At 39.7% G+C, this 19,568-nt stretch overlaps 2 protein-coding genes across 15 annotated transcripts in view; both read right to left on the bottom strand.

Annotated features, from left to right (window-relative positions):
- Positions 1-1,623: 1,623 nt before the first annotated feature.
- Positions 1,624-10,713, bottom strand: LOC116719017 (sorting nexin-1-like). The gene is made up of 15 exons (XM_032561365.1): positions 10,563-10,713; positions 9,931-10,054; positions 8,560-8,681; positions 8,325-8,382; positions 8,155-8,198; positions 7,927-8,068; positions 7,409-7,487; positions 7,185-7,260; positions 6,064-6,177; positions 5,208-5,301; positions 4,880-5,085; positions 4,571-4,714; positions 3,718-3,798; positions 3,327-3,398; positions 1,624-2,697 (listed from the first exon to the last, which is right to left on the bottom strand). The coding sequence occupies exons 1-15, from the start codon at positions 10,680-10,682 to the stop codon at positions 2,647-2,649; spliced, it is 1,527 nt and encodes a 508-aa protein (XP_032417256.1). The 5' UTR covers positions 10,683-10,713; the 3' UTR covers positions 1,624-2,646.
- Positions 10,714-14,535: 3,822 nt separating this feature from the next.
- Positions 14,536-19,568, bottom strand: part of neo1a (neogenin 1a) — a 209,005-nt gene continuing 203,972 nt past the window's right edge. For 8 of the 14 annotated variants that reach the window (XM_032560380.1, XM_032560369.1, XM_032560370.1 and 5 more), the window contains 3 exons: positions 18,488-18,820; positions 17,508-17,644; positions 14,536-16,913 (listed from right to left, as the gene is read on the bottom strand). In XM_032560380.1, the coding sequence (XP_032416271.1) occupies positions 16,761-16,913; positions 17,508-17,644; positions 18,488-18,820 (623 nt within the window). In that variant the 3' untranslated portion in view covers positions 14,536-16,760. The other 6 variants (XM_032560378.1, XM_032560382.1, XM_032560381.1 and 3 more) reach the window with 4 other exon arrangements.

The raw sequence follows: 19,568 nt of genomic DNA, 5'->3' as shown, positions 1-19,568 counted from the left end.
GGCACCGCCCGCTTCACACCGCACACTTCCAGGTCAAACCGAAACTGTCCAATTATTTTTTTATTATACTTGGAACTAAGTAAGAAAGAAATACTTGGGGCCAACACGTAGACAATTTTAAAAGACACGTGTTTTCATATTTCGTCCGAGAAATATTTTTGAAGGCTGGACCAATCTGAAAAAGGAATTATGTCATTACACGGTTCATGTAAACGAGACAATAGGGGGGGGAAAAAGTCAACCGGGAATAAATACGAATTCAGTTGGATCTTTTCCTACTGTAATAGTACAACACAAAGCATTGATCTTTTATAAGCTTTTTTTTGCTTTCATTTTATTTCACTGTAAACAGCTCTACAAATTAGTGAAGACTTGGGTGTCCCTATCCATTAACTGGCCTAAAGAAGTTTTGTGTTGAGAAGTGACCTAGTTCTTATTGATGTTGCTAAAATAGTGCGGATCCAGTTCTTTTCTGCAAACCACTGTCTGCAATGTCCATTAAAATGTAGTGTGTTCAGGCAAAAAAAAAAAAAAAATGAAAGGAAAAAAAAATCCTTGTTTTTGAATTTGAAAATAAAAATGTGTCCTGCGATTGCTTTTACGATGAGGATTTTTGGCCCACCTGGCAAAACGTTAGTTCAGAGATCTCACAGACCGAATCGCTCTCTCCCAAACACTTTCACACATTTCACTCCATTTTCCAACCATAAGTACCAACTAACTTCTAATTAGTTGCTTTGAAACATCAAATTGGTCGTTCTTTGATTTTTTTTAACCAGTAGAAGATTCACAGTATAAAGAAATGGCTCAACCAAATCCTTTCCACCATTCATAAAACGAGTAGAGTGGGACAGGTTGCTTGATGCTTCTCTAGGAACAAGTACACAATTCTCAACAGCGTGGTGGAAATACCACCATACACTGAAGTTCTCATTATAGTTGACCCTTTCTTCCAAAACGTTCACAGCACTGTACAAGTTCAAAACCCGGCTTCTTTTTTTGTGGATGAAGTTACTGTAGAAAAGCCACTTTACTGACCTGACAGCAATGCGCCTCTCTATATACTGCCACCTACTGGCCAAATAGTCTACGTTCATAAAACTGTCTAGTACCTGGCACCTTGTGAATATCTTTTCAGCCTTACATTTCTACAAAACCAAGGACTAAAACAAATAACAAAAAAAGTGAAGACTCTGTGAATACTTATGTAAATCTGAATGTACATTTTGGTTTTCCATATTTAATATATTTCCAAAGGCCTCCTATTTTCCACATTGTCATAGTATTTGTGTGCAAAATCTTGAGGAAAGAGTAATTTAATTTAGAATAAGGCTGTAATATAAAATGTGGAAAAAGTGAAGTGTTGTGAAGAATTTCTCGGTTCTGCTGCACCTCTGAACACAGGAGAGAGAAACTACTGAAAACAAAGGGAACACAATCCCGACTGAGGTTATCCCCAAAGCTTGCATGAAAATGCAAACATTTACTGTAACCTAAAATATGCAATAAACCTAGAAGATAGAAGTTTTCAGAAAAGGGTAAAGAAAAACTAAACCAAAACGTGTAAAATCTGAAAGCTGGGAAAAAAATAAATAAATAAATCATGGCAGATAACACCCAAAGCTTAGTCAAACATTTATTTTGTACATTTGCCTGAACACCATTTCAAAGAAAATGCATGTACTAATGCAAAGTGGTTATAAAAATAAAGCACATTCTTATGTAGAGGACAATCAGAAAACAGTAAATAAGGGGCCGCATCACTTATTGTCAGTTTTTCTGTCACCGTTTAACCAGTCGCTCGCCTATTCAGCAGGAAAACGATCAAACAGTGTCTGTGTGATTCAATATCTGTAACAGGTCCACGTTACCTGGCGACAAAATAAATGCAGCACTATTGAATATATGGACGAACAAAGTCATTAATACAATAAATATAGCAGTGATACAGATTGTATCCTCCTGTTGAGCTTGCCTTACGACTAATTAATTGGTTAAAACTTTGATAAGCTTGTGGCGTTAGTTCTGCACTGTAACACTGTTTCTAATATCCAAAATACATTGTGTTATAATAAACCTTCAGAATGCGTTAATACATTTAATAGTCATCAACACTGGTGTTTTAGTATTAAAAAAAAAAAGAAAAGCTTTCCGTTTGTGCGATCCATTTTAGTGCATCGAACTTTGCAACATGCATCTATTAAACAGCGGCTGCTGGGAGTGGAACGACTATCGTCCAATGTAAACTACAGACAATGATACACGGTGGAGTATCTCGGTATAAACGATCCACTGACGAGACAGTGAGTCCCGCACGCAATTCAGGCAAGTTCATGTCAGGCTTGAATCTTGCTTTACAATCACCCTTTAAACGAAACCCCCCCCGATCCCCCAAACACAAAATGTTGTCAAAGACATAGTAGGTACGTGTGGCAGCTTATTATATCAAACGTCTGTACAGAAGAATTCATTTGAATTAAAAAGACAAAGAGAAAAAAACGGACGGAAGTTCCTTCTGTGTTTCAAAAACTTTCCTCTCTCTCTCTCTCTCTCTCTCTCTCAACGTCTGGTAAAGAGGTAAAAGTGTTCAAAAAGGCAGTTGGGGTTTTCTTTTTAGTAAAAAGAAAAAGAGGAAAATCCACTTCATTAAGCTATCGCCTTCGCTTCAGGCAGGAACGCCTCCCAGAACTTTATGAGCTGGAATGACATCAGAGCGAGACAAACAAAAACTGTTAAAACGTGGCGTGACCAATCGCTTAAAAGCTTTTTTAACTTTGATGGTTACAGTGAAATATGCACACTAACTGTACCGTTAGCTCAGGTAAAGATGTTTAAAAAAAAAAAAGAAATTGCACACAAATTTGTTTTTTATTAAACATTTCAAATTAGGAGTTCAGTATTCTTATATAATATTTCACAAGGTTAGATCATACAAAAAGGATGGCTTGTTGCTCAACCTCCCTAGATTCACTCTGCACAGTTTATTACACATTTATTGTGGTTGCATTACCAATATTAAGAAATGATTAGAATACAATATATTTTAACTAATTTTAGAAGCTCTACGCAATCACACCCTCTATTCTAGTAGTACATGTTCTTGTATATTTAAGATAAGGGGAAAATATTGTAGGTGGTCATTACGATGTTCTGCTAAAGTCATTAAGACACCCAAAGGTGTCACAGGAAAATGTTTCCAGTTGCTCTTAACATGGTAAAGAAAAGCAATGAATTAATTTTTGTTTTTTCAGTAACTGAAAAAGAAAAGAGCACTTCATCGAAACCATAAATGCCTGATACAACACTTCTTTTGGTGTGATAATTACCCGTTGTTGAGACTGCAGCATCGCCTCTAAATACTTGATTATCTGACTCTTGAAGTCCTTTGCCTTTTCTTTCTGCAATGAGAAGATTCTCGTCATGTCTTAAGATCTTAGGCAATAAAAATAAACAAATTAAATAATAATAATAAAAAAGGAGATGCAGCAATTTTCTGCTCACTTGATGATATTTTACAAATAGTCACTATTGCCAATCTTTTCATGACAACATAGCAGAAATCGGGTCATGAGGATAATCACAGAAGACGACTAGTATCTTTGCAAAGTTGAAAAAAAACCCCCACAAAAAATAAACATCTTTTGGATAGTGCAGACGAAGGGTAAATAAAAAAAAAAGCTAAAAGTTGTAGTGAGATGGAAAAACTGTACAACATACCTCGAATCTGAGAACCTCCTTCCGCACGGTCATCCCAATCCTGTCGAAGTCTCTCTCGTACTGAGTAACCTTCGCCTCCCACTGAACAAAGCAAACGGGGCAACTATATCATATGATTCAAGTTACATTTAAACCTACATATTCAATCATATTGAACCAGCCTTGATAAATGAGAAATCTGTTATAAATTTAAGAATAAATGTGTTTATTTTTCTTCAGTTGTTGGAATGCAGCACGTTTCATTTTACGGTTCAAATAAACGCAATCAGATAGTGTCAAGTTTCATCCTTGTGTAAATAACGCGACAGTATTTTCCTTCATTGTTATTCCTTGAGACTCTCATGCTGACCCCTGATGATTCAAGAGCCAGAGAACGGTGCCCAGATTCTGTACTCAATAAATTAGGACAGGGTGATAAATCGATTTTTATCGATTGATCCAGTTTTCTGTTTCTCCAAGATTTAATTTCTGGAAAATCTGGATTTTCTTTGGGTTGCCATATTTCAGAGTGTGGTCAGGCAAGAACCACCATCTTGTTTGACAAGTGTGTTTTGCAACTGCACAACCCTAACTTTAAATTTGTTTGTCTTTTTTTTTTTTTTTTTAAAGGACTAAAACTGTAAATTAGATTTGTTTAACAAAAAAGTTTTACAGATATTATTTTTATAACCAAAAGGTAGATTAATGGGAATTGTAAGAAATTTCACCGTTTGGAGTTTGTGCTTTTAGCTTTCAGCTAAACGACACATCCGGTTGTTTGAACGCTGAACGTCTGTTGTTGTTGAGTAACAGTTAACACATCCCCAGGTGATGTAATGTGATTATTTTTCTGCCGTAGGATCGGCGCCGTTACCTCGCCGATCTCTTCCTTCGCCTGCTGCAGCTTGTCGGGTTTGTTAGCCCACAGCAGCTTGGCTTCGGCTTCTCTCTTCTTCTGCAGCGTGCCCTGAGCCTCCTGCCATCGCTGCCACGCCCGCACACGCTGGTCAAAGCAACCCTGCAAAAAAAAAACCCCATTCCAGATGAGTTATGAGGACATAAGTAGATATGCGCCGATTAATCAGTCGGTGTTCAAACTCGGCTGAACAAACTGCCTTTAAAAGTGGAAGCTCACGCTTTTCTTCGGCTGTGTTTTTATTGGTATATAAAGCTTCCACCGTACCCGCACGGCTCCAAGCAAGCGTATGTAGTCGGCGAGCAGCTCGGCGAAGACGAAGAAGTCGCTTCCTGCCTGCTCCTGGTGCAGCTGCTCCATCTTGTCCTCCACCTCGGCCAGCTGGGAGAGGGCCCGCGACAGGGCCGTGTTGTCCTCAGAGTTTCCTAGCATGGCCATGCTTTTGGCAAACACAGCTGTGTTCATGCACAGCTCTGGCGTTAAGAAGGGAGGAAGGGCAGAAAACGTCTTCAGGCCGTTTTGTTTTCGTCGAATATGATGTTCTGCGCTGCTTCTTTCGCCCCTTCGTCAGCAGGAAATCCTTTCATCAGCTCACCTTTTCTGTGATTCACCAGAGAATCAACGACAGCGTGAAGCTTCCTCAGCTGCTGCTCCTCCATGTCCACCTCCTGGAATTTGTCCTCAAACCACTGAGACACACACACACACACAAAAACTATAGATTAAACCAAACACACACTGCTTATGGCGCAATGGAGCTGCTAAAGCGCAAAAATGCAACATAATAATTTTTTTATCATTTAAATCGTCCTGCATTAGGAGCAGTAACTGCAACTATCGAATATTTTAGTAAAAGATTATTCTATCAATTATTCCGACAATCAGATTGAAAAAGGGGCATAATATTCTGCAATATTAGATATACATTAAAAGAGTCAAATAAACAATTACATTCCTTTTATAGATAAGAAAAACATTTCATTGCCTAAAATGCAATACTATAGTTTTCCTTATGTTAATTTGAACCAGGTGGAGCTAAAACTACGTCACTTGGGGAGTTTTGAGTAAACATATTTACAGACAAAGGTGTCCTTTTTATCTTAAATGCACATATATTTTCTACAGTCTTGGTTTTATTTCTGCTCTGAACATGTTTTGTTTTTCTTTTCAACAATTGTCATTTTTTTGAGTTTGCATATGCCAGTTAATGCAATGATTAGTTTAATACCAAATTAGTTGATGATTACGTCAAAAATCGACTCATCGTTTCAGCCTTAATTTCCACAGCATGATGCTGCCACCAGATGGGTCAGATGGGAATGGTGTGTTCAGAGATATGTGCAATGCTATATTTCCTGCCACAGATTGCATGCAGGGTACAAATTTTAAATTCTTTTGAAGCATCACACAACGTGACAGATGGGAAGACGCTTCATGCTGGCTCCTCTTACAGTGTCAGACTCGTTCATCTTGATGGTCATCTTGCTGACAGCGTCAGACGCCTTGGTGATCATTTTCAGGAAACCGGCTCCACTGAGCGCCTGGGTGTTTACCGCTCTGGGCAGCTGAAAATAGATAAAGGTTCATTAACTCGGTAATAAATCATTTTAAAGAATAGACGTCTTTCCATTGCCCTAGCGTGGGCCATACTTGTGTCCTGGATATACATTACCCTGCACCCTTAGTCTCTTTTGGCTGCAGTGCTGCTAATGTAAGTGGAGTCTGGTGACTCAGAGGGTCATTCTTCCTACTGCTACTCCTAGCATCAGAGCTGCTGTTTCATACAAATACAAATCAAAGATCTGAACTAGAACCACTCTGAGTCTTCTATAGCATGTTCATCTGTTAAAATATTTCTACAGTGGGAAGACTTGGCCATTACCTGTAGCTCTAATGAGCTTAGGTAGGGCCTGGTGTATAATCACCAGAAAATGAAGCCAATAAAGCAGTTTCCAGGGTCAATGCAGATTTCGACAACTCAAATTTAAGACTATTATGAATAAAATTAAAGCCCTATATCATGACAGATGTACAAAAGAAGTGTAGGAGACCAAAACTGGTACATTTCTGGAGTATTTTTGTGGCTCTTGGCAGCAGCTTTGTGCTTTTCACACAGCATAAGGCTCTCAAGCTAGCTAGTTAGCTAACTAGCGAGAGAACTAGCTTTAGCTCTCTAGCTAGCGTCTGGCTCTCTAGCTTGCTTTGTCTGCTTAGTTAAAATGTGTCTAAAGACTAAGGAAAGAAACTTATTTTCCTTTTTCATCAGTGAAACTATTGTAGTTTTACTCTATAAATTTAGTAAATGTGTGACTTTAAAAAGTTTATATTTATTATATTTCACACATGCAGCCTTCCACATGCGCTTCAATTGTGGTGGAGGAGAAAATAGCAGGAATTCTGATCCTGTTTCATGGCCACAATGTCCGATTTTCTTTTCAGCAGTTATATCCCGAAACTAAACACTCAAAAAATATGTAGCATAAAGATATGCTTATTGGATTACGATGACACTGCATTTCCCAAACAGGATGATAATAAATGCACTACAGGTAATGTTGACTGAAAAACTTACATCGTCTCTTTCTAAGAATTCACGGACGTCAGGATCTTGTAGTAGCAGCGGGTGAGACACTATTCTCTGAAGATACCTACACAGAAAGTGGAGACGGGTTGACACAAAAACAGCTAAACCTAGGCGGAAATTGTAACTATACCTGTAAATAAAAACAGAAATAATTTGTGCATTAGAAAGTATTTTAATTAAAACTGTGTAAAAAAAAAAAACATGTTGTTGACCTCTCCAGAGCAGCTCTTCTCTTTTCCACAAACTCCACAGACGAGGGGTCATCCATGCCCACCTTCACTTTTGTCATTCCTGTTGATCCAAAACAGAGTTAGAACAAAAGTTAAGCCCTTCGCAAATAAAAAAAAAAAAAAAAAAAGTCAAAACACAATTTTTTTTTCATGTAGTTAAAACACGAAAGCTTTTAGTTTTAACGAGATATAAAACTCCTCTTGTTATAACGAGAAATTCTGAGTAAAAACTTCTGGATGTTTCTGGTTCTATTTTGCAACAAAAACAACATGGGAGCAAAAATGGAAAATGAATGAGACTAATTTTTAAACATTTTAAAAAGATTTTATTCATCTGCACAAATGAGACTTCTTACAGCTTTCTTTTAAAAATCCTTTCCACTACTCTGTGCTGGCTCATCACGTCACAGTCAAATAAAACACATTGAAGCCTTATAATGGGACGAAATGTGAAAAAAAGACTGTGTGTGTATGTACATGTATACAGCACAGTTGCTCACCTACAACACTTTTCTCAGGTGGAGGTGGGATGATGCAACCGTGGAGCGACTGTTTGGCTGAGAGTTTTTCATAGAGGCCTAAGAAGTCGCTGAAACGCCTCCTGGCAGTGAAGGCTTTACTTTTGAACATGGGCAAAGAAGTCTGGAGGAGAACACGAGGAAAAGACGGTGAGTGGCCATGTGACACCTCACGCACAGAGTTAAACATCAGAGCCTTAAAATACACACCCTGGTGGATACTTTGTAGGCCACATATGCATTCATTCCATCTCCTGGAAGGAGGGGGGGGGGGGGAAGATTACACTTTCAGAAGGTTATAAAAAGTCTATAAAAAATACAAACTATTTCAGAAATAGATCATGGTGATCTTAAAAAAAAGAAAAAAAAACTTAACTGACCAACTTTCTCTGGGTTGGTGACGGCAACATCCACATCGAAGCTATCCTCTTCTTCCAGCTGCACCGTGCAAGACAACATTTACACAAAATCGCAAACCAAAACAGTTTAAACATTTGGCTTTAAACAGAAACATAACATGGCAGATAAGGCGCAGGCAGGCAGTCGGAGGTGACGGTGTGAGTGGTTTCTTCCAGGTGTTTGCGGGTTTCTAAGAAGCTTGGTTAAGGGCTGTACCTGCTCCAAAGAGGTGGGCTGCAGAGCTGCAGGACTCCGAGCCGACGGCGGGCCAGAAGAGCAGGACAGATCCTGACGAGGAGAGTCGGCGGACGGATCTGAGCTTAAATCTGCTTGTGCTTCTGGCAACAAAAGAAACAACGTTTGATTGGGTTGTAGATAAGCAACAAATTCTTTACAACTAAATCTAACAGAGTACTGTACGACAAACAAATTGAACTGGACAGAATTTAACATCAAAATAGAGTGATAAAAAAAAATGTTTTTACTACGATTGATGAATTAATGTCCATTCTTTGCAATTATTGTTGCTTTTTTTTTTTAGTAGCTGTCTCTTTTCTGTCTGCAGTGAATTTTGCCTGATTTGATGCTTTCTCTTTTAAAAGTAGCTTAAATGGCTACCTCAGGAAACATGACCAGTGTCTTGACAGACAAAATATAAGAGTATTGTTTCAGGACATAGAGTTTTTCAGCTGTATATTAAGAAATAATGATAAAAAAAATGATGATAAATCACTTATATCAATTAACAGTCTATCATTGGTTGAAAGAAATTTCTACTGAAAAAATAAATAAATATGGGCCACACAGTGGCGCAGTTGGTAGCACTGTTGCCTTGCAGCAAGAAGTTCCTGGGTTTGATTCCCGGCCCAGGGTCTTTCTGCATGGAGTTTGCATGTTCTCCTCTTTGCACGGTGGGTTCTCTCCGGGTACTGCAGCTTCCTCCCACAGTCCAAAAACATGACTGTCAGGTTAATTGGTCTCTCTAAATTCTCCCTGAGTGAGTGTGTGTGCATGGTTGTGTGTCCTGTCTGTCTCTGTGTTGCCCTGCGACAGACTGGCGACCTGTCCAGGGTGAACCCCACCTCTAGCTAGCTGGAGATAGGCGCCAGCACCTCCCGACCCCACCAGGGACCAGGGAGTAAGAAAATGGATGGATGAAAAATAAATATGATTGAATACACAAGAAAAGGTTTTCTCACCAACCTAGACCTCAAAATCCAACATGGCTGACTAAGCCTGTTCCAATAAGCAATTTCTCAATTAATCACATGATTATCGTAAAACAATAATTAAAATGACCTACATAATTTCCATCCCAATAATTAATATTTTTGAAGAGCAATTAAAGGATACATCATAATCCATTTAATTTATGGTTCCGGCTGTGCTCGGTTTTTATTTCCGTTTTATTCATTAGTTTTTGACGTTGTGTTTTCTTTTGGATATTTAAACCTTCCAGTTAAAAAGTCAAGAGTTCTTTTCCCAATTAAAGCTTATTGGTCTTTCAGAAAGCAATCTTTATCAACATACTGCCAGAAAACGGTCTCCAAACAACCGCGTTATTGTTCGTCGCCTTGATTTGTTCACCTGCAAACAGGTCATCGTCATCGGAGTGAACTCCGTTGGGTTGGGCAGCGGTGGCCTCCTCATTGAACAGATCTGCGGGCTCCTCTGGCTGAGAAACTCCCCGACTGACAGACGCCGGGTGGCTCTGCAAACAGGAGGTTTGACTTAGAAACACACAAACAAACATGGCAGAAAGTATTTATCAGTCTGCTGGCATTTGCCACCAAAATAAATGGGCGATAAGAGCAAGAGGCTGGGCAAAAGATTAGCAGAGAAAAAAAATTAAGAGAAGCAAGAAAAAATGGCTAAATATTCACCTGAGCAGCCAAACAAGAAGGCCTTCAAATTAACTAAAGACTAACATCACTACAGTGCAAAGAAACCAAAAACAAAAAAGCTTTAAAAATGGTTTTTAAAAAATCTATCTCACATTGTTTAGTTGTGTAATAAAAAAAAAACACCATCAAAATATCTGAGCTAGTTTTGCTAATTTGACCGTAAATCTGATATTTGTCACAGAACTATGTGGGGGTTTTCACTTCTTTTTCTAAGCAGGTCAGATCAGATAAAGAGGCTAACTCTCCCATCCTCTCTGTCACAGAACAATGCAGATGTGCTGAAACGCGTCAGACATGACAAGGCTGGAGACATACGTTGCTGACAAAAATGTCCTCTCCCTCGTCGCTGTCTCCGTCTGCCATGTCGGACAGTTCGGGCTCTGGCTCCTCCGATGCGGGGAAAGGAGGAGGATTTCGATCCGCGCTGGACGCCATAGTCCGTGTTGTCAGTGAGAGCGTCCTGGGCGGAAGTGACGGAATCAAGAAAGAGGGCGGCTGCAGTGACACCTGCTGGTCCCCAATGTGTATTACACTAACGCCATTTGGTTCCATTGGTTCATTTAATGCAGGGGTGTCAAACTCCAGTCCTCAAGGGCCGCTGTCCTGCAGTCTTTAGATGTGCCACAGGTACAAAACACTGGAATGAAATGGCTTAATTACCTCCTCCTTGTGCAGATCAGTTCTCCAGAGCCTTAGTGACTTAATTATTCTATTCAGGTGTGGTGCAGCAGAGACACATCTAGAAGTTGCAGGACTGTGACCCTCCAGGACTGGAGTTTGACACCTGTGCCTTAATGAATCAAGTTTAAAAGACAGTTTATAATATGTATGTAGAATTAAAAGTTATGACAGTTGTACTGTTAATTTTCTTCACATTTTCATTCAGGGTGAAGAGAAAATAATCAGCTCTGATGTATTTGGAGTACCTCGAGTTCACAGGTGTTGTGGCATGTGCATGGGATTATGTGTGCAATAAAAATAAATTTTTTATGGTCTTCAAAAAATTCAAATAAGAAAACAGGACAGAAACATGATCTACCTGGAGGTTGTGTGGTGAAGTAGTTGGTAGAAGGTTCTGGGTTTGAATCCCGGCTTGGCGTCTTTCTGCAGTTTGCATGTTGGTTCTCTGGCTTCCTCCCACAGTCCAGGACCATAGGTGTTCATTGGTTAATCATAAGTATGAGTGCGCATGTCTGTCCAGGACTTTATGGATTTTTTTGGGCTCCAGCAGCCTTTATTTCACTGTTCATTGACAGGCCAATGGGCCAGGACTCGAACCCATGACAGGCAACTCGAGGACTGAGGCCTCTTTACATGAGTGCTTTACTCACTGCGCCGCTGCCTCGCCTGAACCCCTACTTCTTAACAATGATCAATCTCTGAGGTCTTTCAGTCTGGTTTCCATGCTCACCACAGCATTGAGACTGCCCTTGTCAATGTGTTCAGTGACAACCACATACATATAGGAACCACAGTGCTGATAATGGACCTCAGTGCAGCATTCAACTCTGTTGATCATGTTAACTATTGAAATGACTGGAGAGCTGGGTTGAACACTCTACTAGCACTTCAGTTCGAGTCTTATCTAAAGAATATGGACTTCCTACTGTCAAAAGGTAATTTTTCTGATCTGTGCGTTTCTTTTTTGTGTGTGTGTTGTCTTCTCAAACGCCGAGTCGATCGTGATAGATGGCCGCTCATAGTGAGCCAGGTTCTGCTGCAGGTTTCTTCCTGTTAAAGGGGGATTTTCCTTTCTGCTGTCGCTACATGCTCATCCAGAAGGAATGAATCCTGCAAGTCGACGACTTTTTGCCGAATCTTTGGATGACAAGTTTCATATTGAATTTGTATAGTAAACTGGACCACAATGTTTGAGGGCTAAGATCAGTTTGGTTGTATGTACTTGGCTTGACATTGGTGTGAACAGTGTTGTATAGTAACGAAGTAAAAATACTTCACTACTTTACTTAAGTATATTTTGGAGTACTTCATACTTTCCTCGAGTATGAAAATTTTTGATGACTTTCACTTTTACTTCACTATATTTCCGAACTTAATTGCGTACTTTTACTCCGATACATTTTCAATGTGTGGTTTAGTTACTCGTTACAAAAAAGCGAGAGAGAGAAACGCAAGTGTTTTGACCCCATCTACTGATTAGCAAGTAGCAAGCAGGCTACCGAACAAAGTCCGTAGCCTGCTTGCCTGGGCTTGTTCATCACCACCAATAGGATACTTCTTCTTCTTCTTCTTTTCTATTATGGCGGATCACAAGCAACTTTAAGGTGCATACCGCCACCTACTGTACATGAGTGTGTAGAAGCATTACTTCATATCTATTAAATTCTACTTTTTAATTTTGTATTCTTAAGATAAATAAACAATGCTTTCCTTAATTTGTGAATATCTGTTATGTTTCCTTCATTTCCTAATATACCTTTAAGATTCCATTCATGCCCCATATTTCTAACTATTCTCTTTAATTCTTCCCTTTCGAGTTCATTTGACTTACAGTTCATCAATATGTGTTCTACATTTTCTTTCTCTCCACATCTCTCACATTTATCATTATTTTTCCTCCCTATTTTATAAAGCATGTCATTTAAGTAGGTATGACCTACTCTTAATCTACTAATTATTATTTCTTCTCTTCTGTTTCGTTCATTAATGCTTCGAATTCAAACTGACTTTTGTACTTCATATAATCTTCTTCCTTTCTTATCTTCATTCCACATTTTTTGCCATTTCTTGATTTCTTTACTTTTAATTAGGATACACCTGTTTCGCTTCTCCCATTAAACACAAAGCAAGTCTCGCAATCAGTAGCAGTCACATGGAAATTCTATCTTACAAAAACTCCCCGTCCAACTTGAAGAAACACATCGAGGTAACTTCTTATGAAATGGTTATAATCCTCCTGTTTCAGTAACTATAGCTTGGTCACTAGGCACTACTGTATTGTGAAATCTTGACCATAAATGAACTTTGTTTGGCATTGTTTCAGTTCCACACGTGGTGTATTTAGCTTAGGCCTAATGTTGACTGTCGCAGGCTACCTAGACTCCTCTGTTCAAGGGGGGACAGAAGCCATAGCGATAGCAATTTAGACTAAATTTAACGAATATAGGAAAGGCATGCAAGTTCAAAACCAGGTTTACAGATGCCAATAAGCTGCATTTCCCTCCCAATTCTTTTTTTCTTTTGCATAATGACCAGTTGTGTTCACCACCTACTGACTGTAGGATTGACTGATTCACTGATTTGTGAAGTAGAGTAATCGTAACAGCTCTTTTTCTTCATGTTGGCCGCATTTTCTGTACTATTTATTTTTCTCATTTTCAGCACTGACCTTACTGGAAGGGAAAACTTAAGGCTTACGAAAACTTTGTATTTTCTGTCCTGGAGGGTATACTAAGAAGCTGGTTCAGTTGTAAAGCAGGTTAAGTTAACCTTGTGCTATAGGTAAAGCACCTAATTTTCTTAACTAAATGATGCCTGCAGGTATATCTATTAGCAGGTTTAATTTTGCCTGCACTTGGTTGGGTACATTATTTTAAGTGTATTTGACAAGTTTACCAAAATATAAAAAATGTCATTCAAACTGCATTTGCTTTGTTTTACTTTTTACTTGTACTTTTCATTACATTACTTGAGTACATCCATTTTTACAGTAATTTCCATACTTAAGTACAAGAAGTTTCAAATACTTTAAGACTTTTACTCAAGTAACATTTCAGTCAGTGACTTCGACTTTTACCAAAGTCATATTTTGGAGAGGTACTTGTACTTTTACTTGACTCTGAGATTTCAGTACTTTATACAACACTGGGTGTGAATGATTGGCTTGAATCAACTTTTTTTTTTTCTTAGTAAAGAACGTTTAGAGAATAAGTGTCGTAAATTGGCTTTATATGTTTTCACCATAGTAAAACCTTTTGAATATGACTCTACTTTGATCACATGCACATATTTGTAAGAACACCATTCGTCTGCTTCAATAATTCAATTTAAAAGAGGAACTCATTTTATAGGCGAATTCCACACAAAGCTTGGATACGGCTCCCGATTTTATGTTCTAACGGTTACGGCATGTTGATGCCATAACCGAGCAATAAATCTCTACACAAGTTTCACTATTAATTTGAATAACTGAAATAAACCTTTTGATATTCTAGATTAATAAGGTGAATTTGTAGCTATATGAGCTCTGGTTAACCTACTCAGAGAACACTAAACGCCACATCAGTTTTCCAATCATTCCTGATGAAAAGAAAGACCAGCAGAGACGTTTACTTTGTTAGTATTCTTAATAGCTTGTATACACAATGTATAGGAGCACCAATAAAAAAAACATATTTTTGTCCAAACATTTTTCAACATTTTTTTTTTTAAAAAGCCACAGATTTTTTTTCTTCTTCTTCTACAGAAAGCAAAGAAAGCTCTGTACATGAACAAGCAGAACAACAGAATTCCTCATCACGAGCCGCCGAGTGAAACAACTCAGTCGCTCATTTCATATCATCTCTGAAGCAAAAAAAAAAAAAAATAAAATAAAATATATATAAAAAAAAAAGACAAGCTGCCTGCTGCTTACCTAAGACACTACGTTACACAAACAGCTTCTGATATTCAAAACACAAGATATGTAAGAAATTTACTTTCCAAAAATTGTGAAAAAGTGCAATACAGGTTCAACTGTTTTACAACTCAACAGATCGTTTCCCAAATGGAGTCTGGTTGCTTTTTCTCCCAGTTTCCTTTGCAACGTGTTCCTTGTTTGTCTCCAAAGTTAAAATCTCTTACAGTTATACTGACATTCATGACGATGCACATTTATGCAAAACATGGTATTCACAAAAGTAGAGGAAATTACTATGATTGCAAATGACAAAATTTCTTTGGGTAAGAGGGTAATGAAAAACTAGTGTCTGAGCTGGACCTTTTTTTCTTTCTCTTTTTTTTTTCCTTTACAGCAGATTTGTGTTCAGAACAATCTTTTTTTTATTTTTCTTCGTACAAAACCTACCATATATATATATATATATATGTAAAAAAAAAAAAAAAAATCCAGGAGTCCCTTTCAAAAGGTCAACATCATTGCATCCTATAACATTTGTAACAGAACCACAACGGGTGTGGCATTCAACGAAGAGGAGAAGGGGGAAAAAAAACAAACAAACAAACAAAAAAAACATTAAAAAGACTTTGCAGCAAGGAAATGCCCGAGTGTTTCAGCAGAAGAAATGTCCAAAAATCAAAGATTATTATGTTTTTTGTTTGTTTCTTTTTTTTGGAAAACGCACACATACGACCAAACTCGTTGTATAAAAAGATAACTTTTCATCTGCTGCTGTTCGATCGATCGATTGATTGATGCCTTCTTTTTCGGAGAGCTGTTGAGTGGCGGGTGTTGGGGTCAGCGCCCTGAGTCCGAGGTAACCCTGACCAGCGAGAAGCTGCCACAGTCCCACAGAAAGATCCAGGAGCTCCCACGGCGGCGTGGGAGAAAGTCGACGGCGAGTCTTCTCCGCGGTCCGACGTACAAACACGTTGGTAAGGCTTTTTAAAACGGAGCTCCCACAACGAACAGGAAAGACCGAAGAGCGATTTAGTGTACGAAGTGGACAACGTGACGCCAGGGGAAACGGGAAACTGTAGAAACCCGTCAGGCTTCACACCTCCACTGATATGAAAACTGAGCTTCAGGACTCAATTTAAATCACAAGTAATAATAATAATAATAAAATAATAATGAAACAATATTAAAGAAAGAATGAGGCAGTTTAAAAACATGTATGTACATATTCATAAGGAGACGCATGTAAGAAATAAAATAACATTGGAAATAAAAAGTCATGGCACAATATATGACACAAAAGGGTAAAAAGCAAAACGGACATGAAATATTGTGGGTTTGTAAAAAACAAAACAGCAACAAAAAAAGGTAAAAAAGTAGTAAATGGGAGGAGCTGACATCCAATGCTCACTTCACTGAAACGGCCCAATAGATATACAAAACGCACAAAGTAAACACTGATCAAACACCGTGTTGTAGTCGGCACCGCACGAGCGCCGGCATCAATAAAAACCCCTCCCCCGCATGTTTATGATCTTTCCACCTCTTCACTTCATGCCGAGTCGACCAGCGAGGAAAAACAAAAAAAGGTGAGATTCACAATCGTTCGGCTGAAAGCAACCAAAAAGTTCATCGTCTCTGAGGTTTGTTCTTCATATCAACATGAAGCGTCTCGATTTATCCTCCTCCTCCTCCTCGTCGTGGCAATCTCCTGTCTGAGACTGAAGAAGAAGAAGAAGCAGTTCCTACGTTTCAGTCTGGAGGTTCCGTTGTCTCCGTCGGGGGCCGCAGGAGGCCGGGTTTGTGTCCACGTGGCCTCTGGATGTGTTTTGCTTGTGAAAGTCGTGTGGCTTGTTTCTGCATACGCGTGTGTGTGGGTGTGTGCGGGAGTGTGTGCGAGTGCGTCTCTCTGAGCGAGCGAGCGAGCGAGTGCGTGGTCATGGCGCTGTCGTGATGGCGTTCAGGTCTTTCATCAGGCCCTCGAGGTGCGCCATCTCCTCGGTCAGCTCGTCGGGCTCGTAGCTCTGAGGGAGAGGAATAGGGTTACTGCGAGGGGCCGGGGAGGGACAGGGGGGCAGGGAGGCAAGCACCTGGGAGTGGGGGAAGGAAGAGAGGAAAGAAGAAGAGGAAAGGAGGGAGAGGAGGTCAGTCAGGGGATCCATCAGAGGCCGACAGGAAGGAGTGGGATGGAGGAGGGGGTGAGGCGAGCTGGGAGACTGGTCAATGAGACTGAAGCAAGACGAAAGCAAAACATTAACAACCAAACGGGAGCGACAGCCAATCAAATGAGAGTAAAATGGAGGTAAAAACCCAGATGGTAAACACACACACGCATACACACACACAAAATAAATAAAAAAAAACGTCATTCCGGTTATGGGTTTTGTTATGAGCAGTCGTTAGAACGAATCATTTATGTTTCGAAAGCAGCCGAGAAATAAAAGCGAGGTTGAAGTTGGAAGAAACAAGATGAGGGAAAGAGCAAAAACAGAAAATGTGGTTACAACAAGTCCAGCTGAAAGGAATGTTTCTAACCCAGAGCCTAGAGGAAAAAAAAATGCACATGGAATTTGGAGTGTGATGTGATTTCTTTTTTATAAAGAAAGGACAGATAACATTCACAGACATTTACCATCATCATCACTGCAAAGCTACCAGAGGCCATCGTGAGGCAGTATACTCACGCTGTCTACATCCTCCAGCATTTTGCTCGTCTCTGGTACGTCGGGGGCGTTGGGCACCGTTACGATCATTGGAGTGCGTGTTCTTCCTAGTGTTCCAATGGAGGCTGTTTTTACAACGTGAGGGTGAGTGGGGGGCCCTAGAGGAGGAAGAGGTTTGCAAAGGCTTGTAGTTAGAGCTGGCAGTATTCATAACTCTGCCTGTACACGTTTCACTATGCCACAACCTGAAAATGGGATGTTTTTTTGCGGGGTGGGGGTTTGACAGACCAACACAAAGTAGTACACTGGCTTATTAGGGCAATTGTAGATAGAAAAACAATTTTCAGGTTGAAAAGTCAAACATTTTCTAGAAAAACTCTGGAAATTTCAGAGTTTTTTCTAGAAAAGTTTTGACTTTTCAACCTCAGAAATTTCCTTGTTTTTTCTTGTTTCCCTGAAAACTCTCCTCTTAAAGTGCTTTAAGGTCATTTCAGTCAGACTGAGTGGACTTTATTGCTAGGTTTGCAGTTGTAGCACGCTCTTACCATTTTGTCAAGATGGGTTAAGCAGTGCTACGTTAGATCTTCAAAGCTTGGGGTATTGTTTTAGAAGCTGCTTTAAATTTCCACTTAGCCTTATTTATGAGCTGTCCGCTGTATTTTCTGGCTAAGAAAACCTTTGAGGCCTTTGCAGAGTAGTAGAGTTACAGACAGGTGGATAATTTAGCAACTAATTGACTTCAGAAAGAAAACAGATTGGACGGGATTTTATTTGAAGGCGGATATACAGAAAACAGTTTTTAAAGCCTTTTTTTTCTCAAAGACTGCTGAACAAATGAGCGTAACTATTCTGGATTAGAGTGAATGTGGATCAAACAGGAACGCAAGAAATTTGAAGGACGAACATTAACTTGGTCTTAAATATAAAACTTAACATTACAAGATAGATTTAACAGAATAAAACATTTTAAGCATGTAAATGAAGGCTATAAAACAACTCACACTGGTGGTAAACAGACTCTGGGTATGTCTGAGGTGAGTGCTCACCGGTCTGAGCGAGCAGAGGCGTACTGGGCAGGGCGGGGGACTCGTATGACGGATGGCCGGAGACCGGGATCGCCGGCACGGCGAAGCTCTTGAGGGGGTGTGCGTGGGCGTGCGGGTGGGCTGGCCGATGTGGCGGCAGGTTGCTGGAGTAGCTGGGCTCTTCCTCGGTGGTGGTGGAGCCGTGGTAGCTGCCCTCTGGGTCAGCCATGATCTCGGAGGGGCAGGAGACCTGGGAGGAGGCGGTAGGCGGAGGGAGGGGCTCCGAACTTGGCGTGTTCCTCACGGATTCTGGAGGAGAGACAAGAGGAAGTAGTGGAAGCGCAGGATTTAAACCATCTTTCACACGACCTTTGTGACTGTTAGGTGAAAGAACAGTCCAAAAGAGATGAGGATGGAAAACACAAAGAAATGAATTTAAATAGTTCTCCAGGGTTTCATCGAGTTTGAGAACTAAGCACTAAAGATAACAATTTAAACCCACTGGCTCATTTGTTTCAGCTTCCACAATCTGAATAAATTACAGTTTTGCTTGTCTTGGGCGCAATTTACATTAATGGCTCTGATTTTTTGGCAAAATTAGCAATTTAGATGTATCATCTCAAACTCCACATTATACACAACCAGGGACTTAATTCAAATGAGAAGATGACGGTGACAAAAATAAACAGTCAGCTGCAGATATTCTATGCTAATACGAACAGTGTCTTCTGACCTTTCCGGTTAGCCCGCTGCACTTACATGCAAAGTATGAAACAGAATGTGAAATTCAACAAAACCTGTACATTTATCAGAGATCGGAACGAGCCAATTATCTTTTGATCGCCAATCGAAGCCGAAAGCTCAAACATATTTTTCCTGTTCGTTGACTGCATCAAAATCAAAAGGTCCCATCATTTTCTGTCTAAAAACGCATCAGTTAACGAGATCCGGTATGAAGCACCTTTTTTTCCCCCCAGTTTAATTAAAATTGGATTAAGTTAATGACATATGGTGTAATCTGTAAATGGGCGTAGTCATGTAATTGTATCATTGTCAG

The sequence above is a fragment of the Xiphophorus hellerii genome, chromosome 4 (genome assembly GCF_003331165.1).
Source record: "Xiphophorus hellerii strain 12219 chromosome 4, Xiphophorus_hellerii-4.1, whole genome shotgun sequence".
Lineage (NCBI taxonomy): Eukaryota > Metazoa > Chordata > Actinopteri > Cyprinodontiformes > Poeciliidae > Xiphophorus > Xiphophorus hellerii.
Note: the sequence above shows the minus strand (reverse complement) of the source record. Positions and strands in the feature narration are given on the sequence as shown.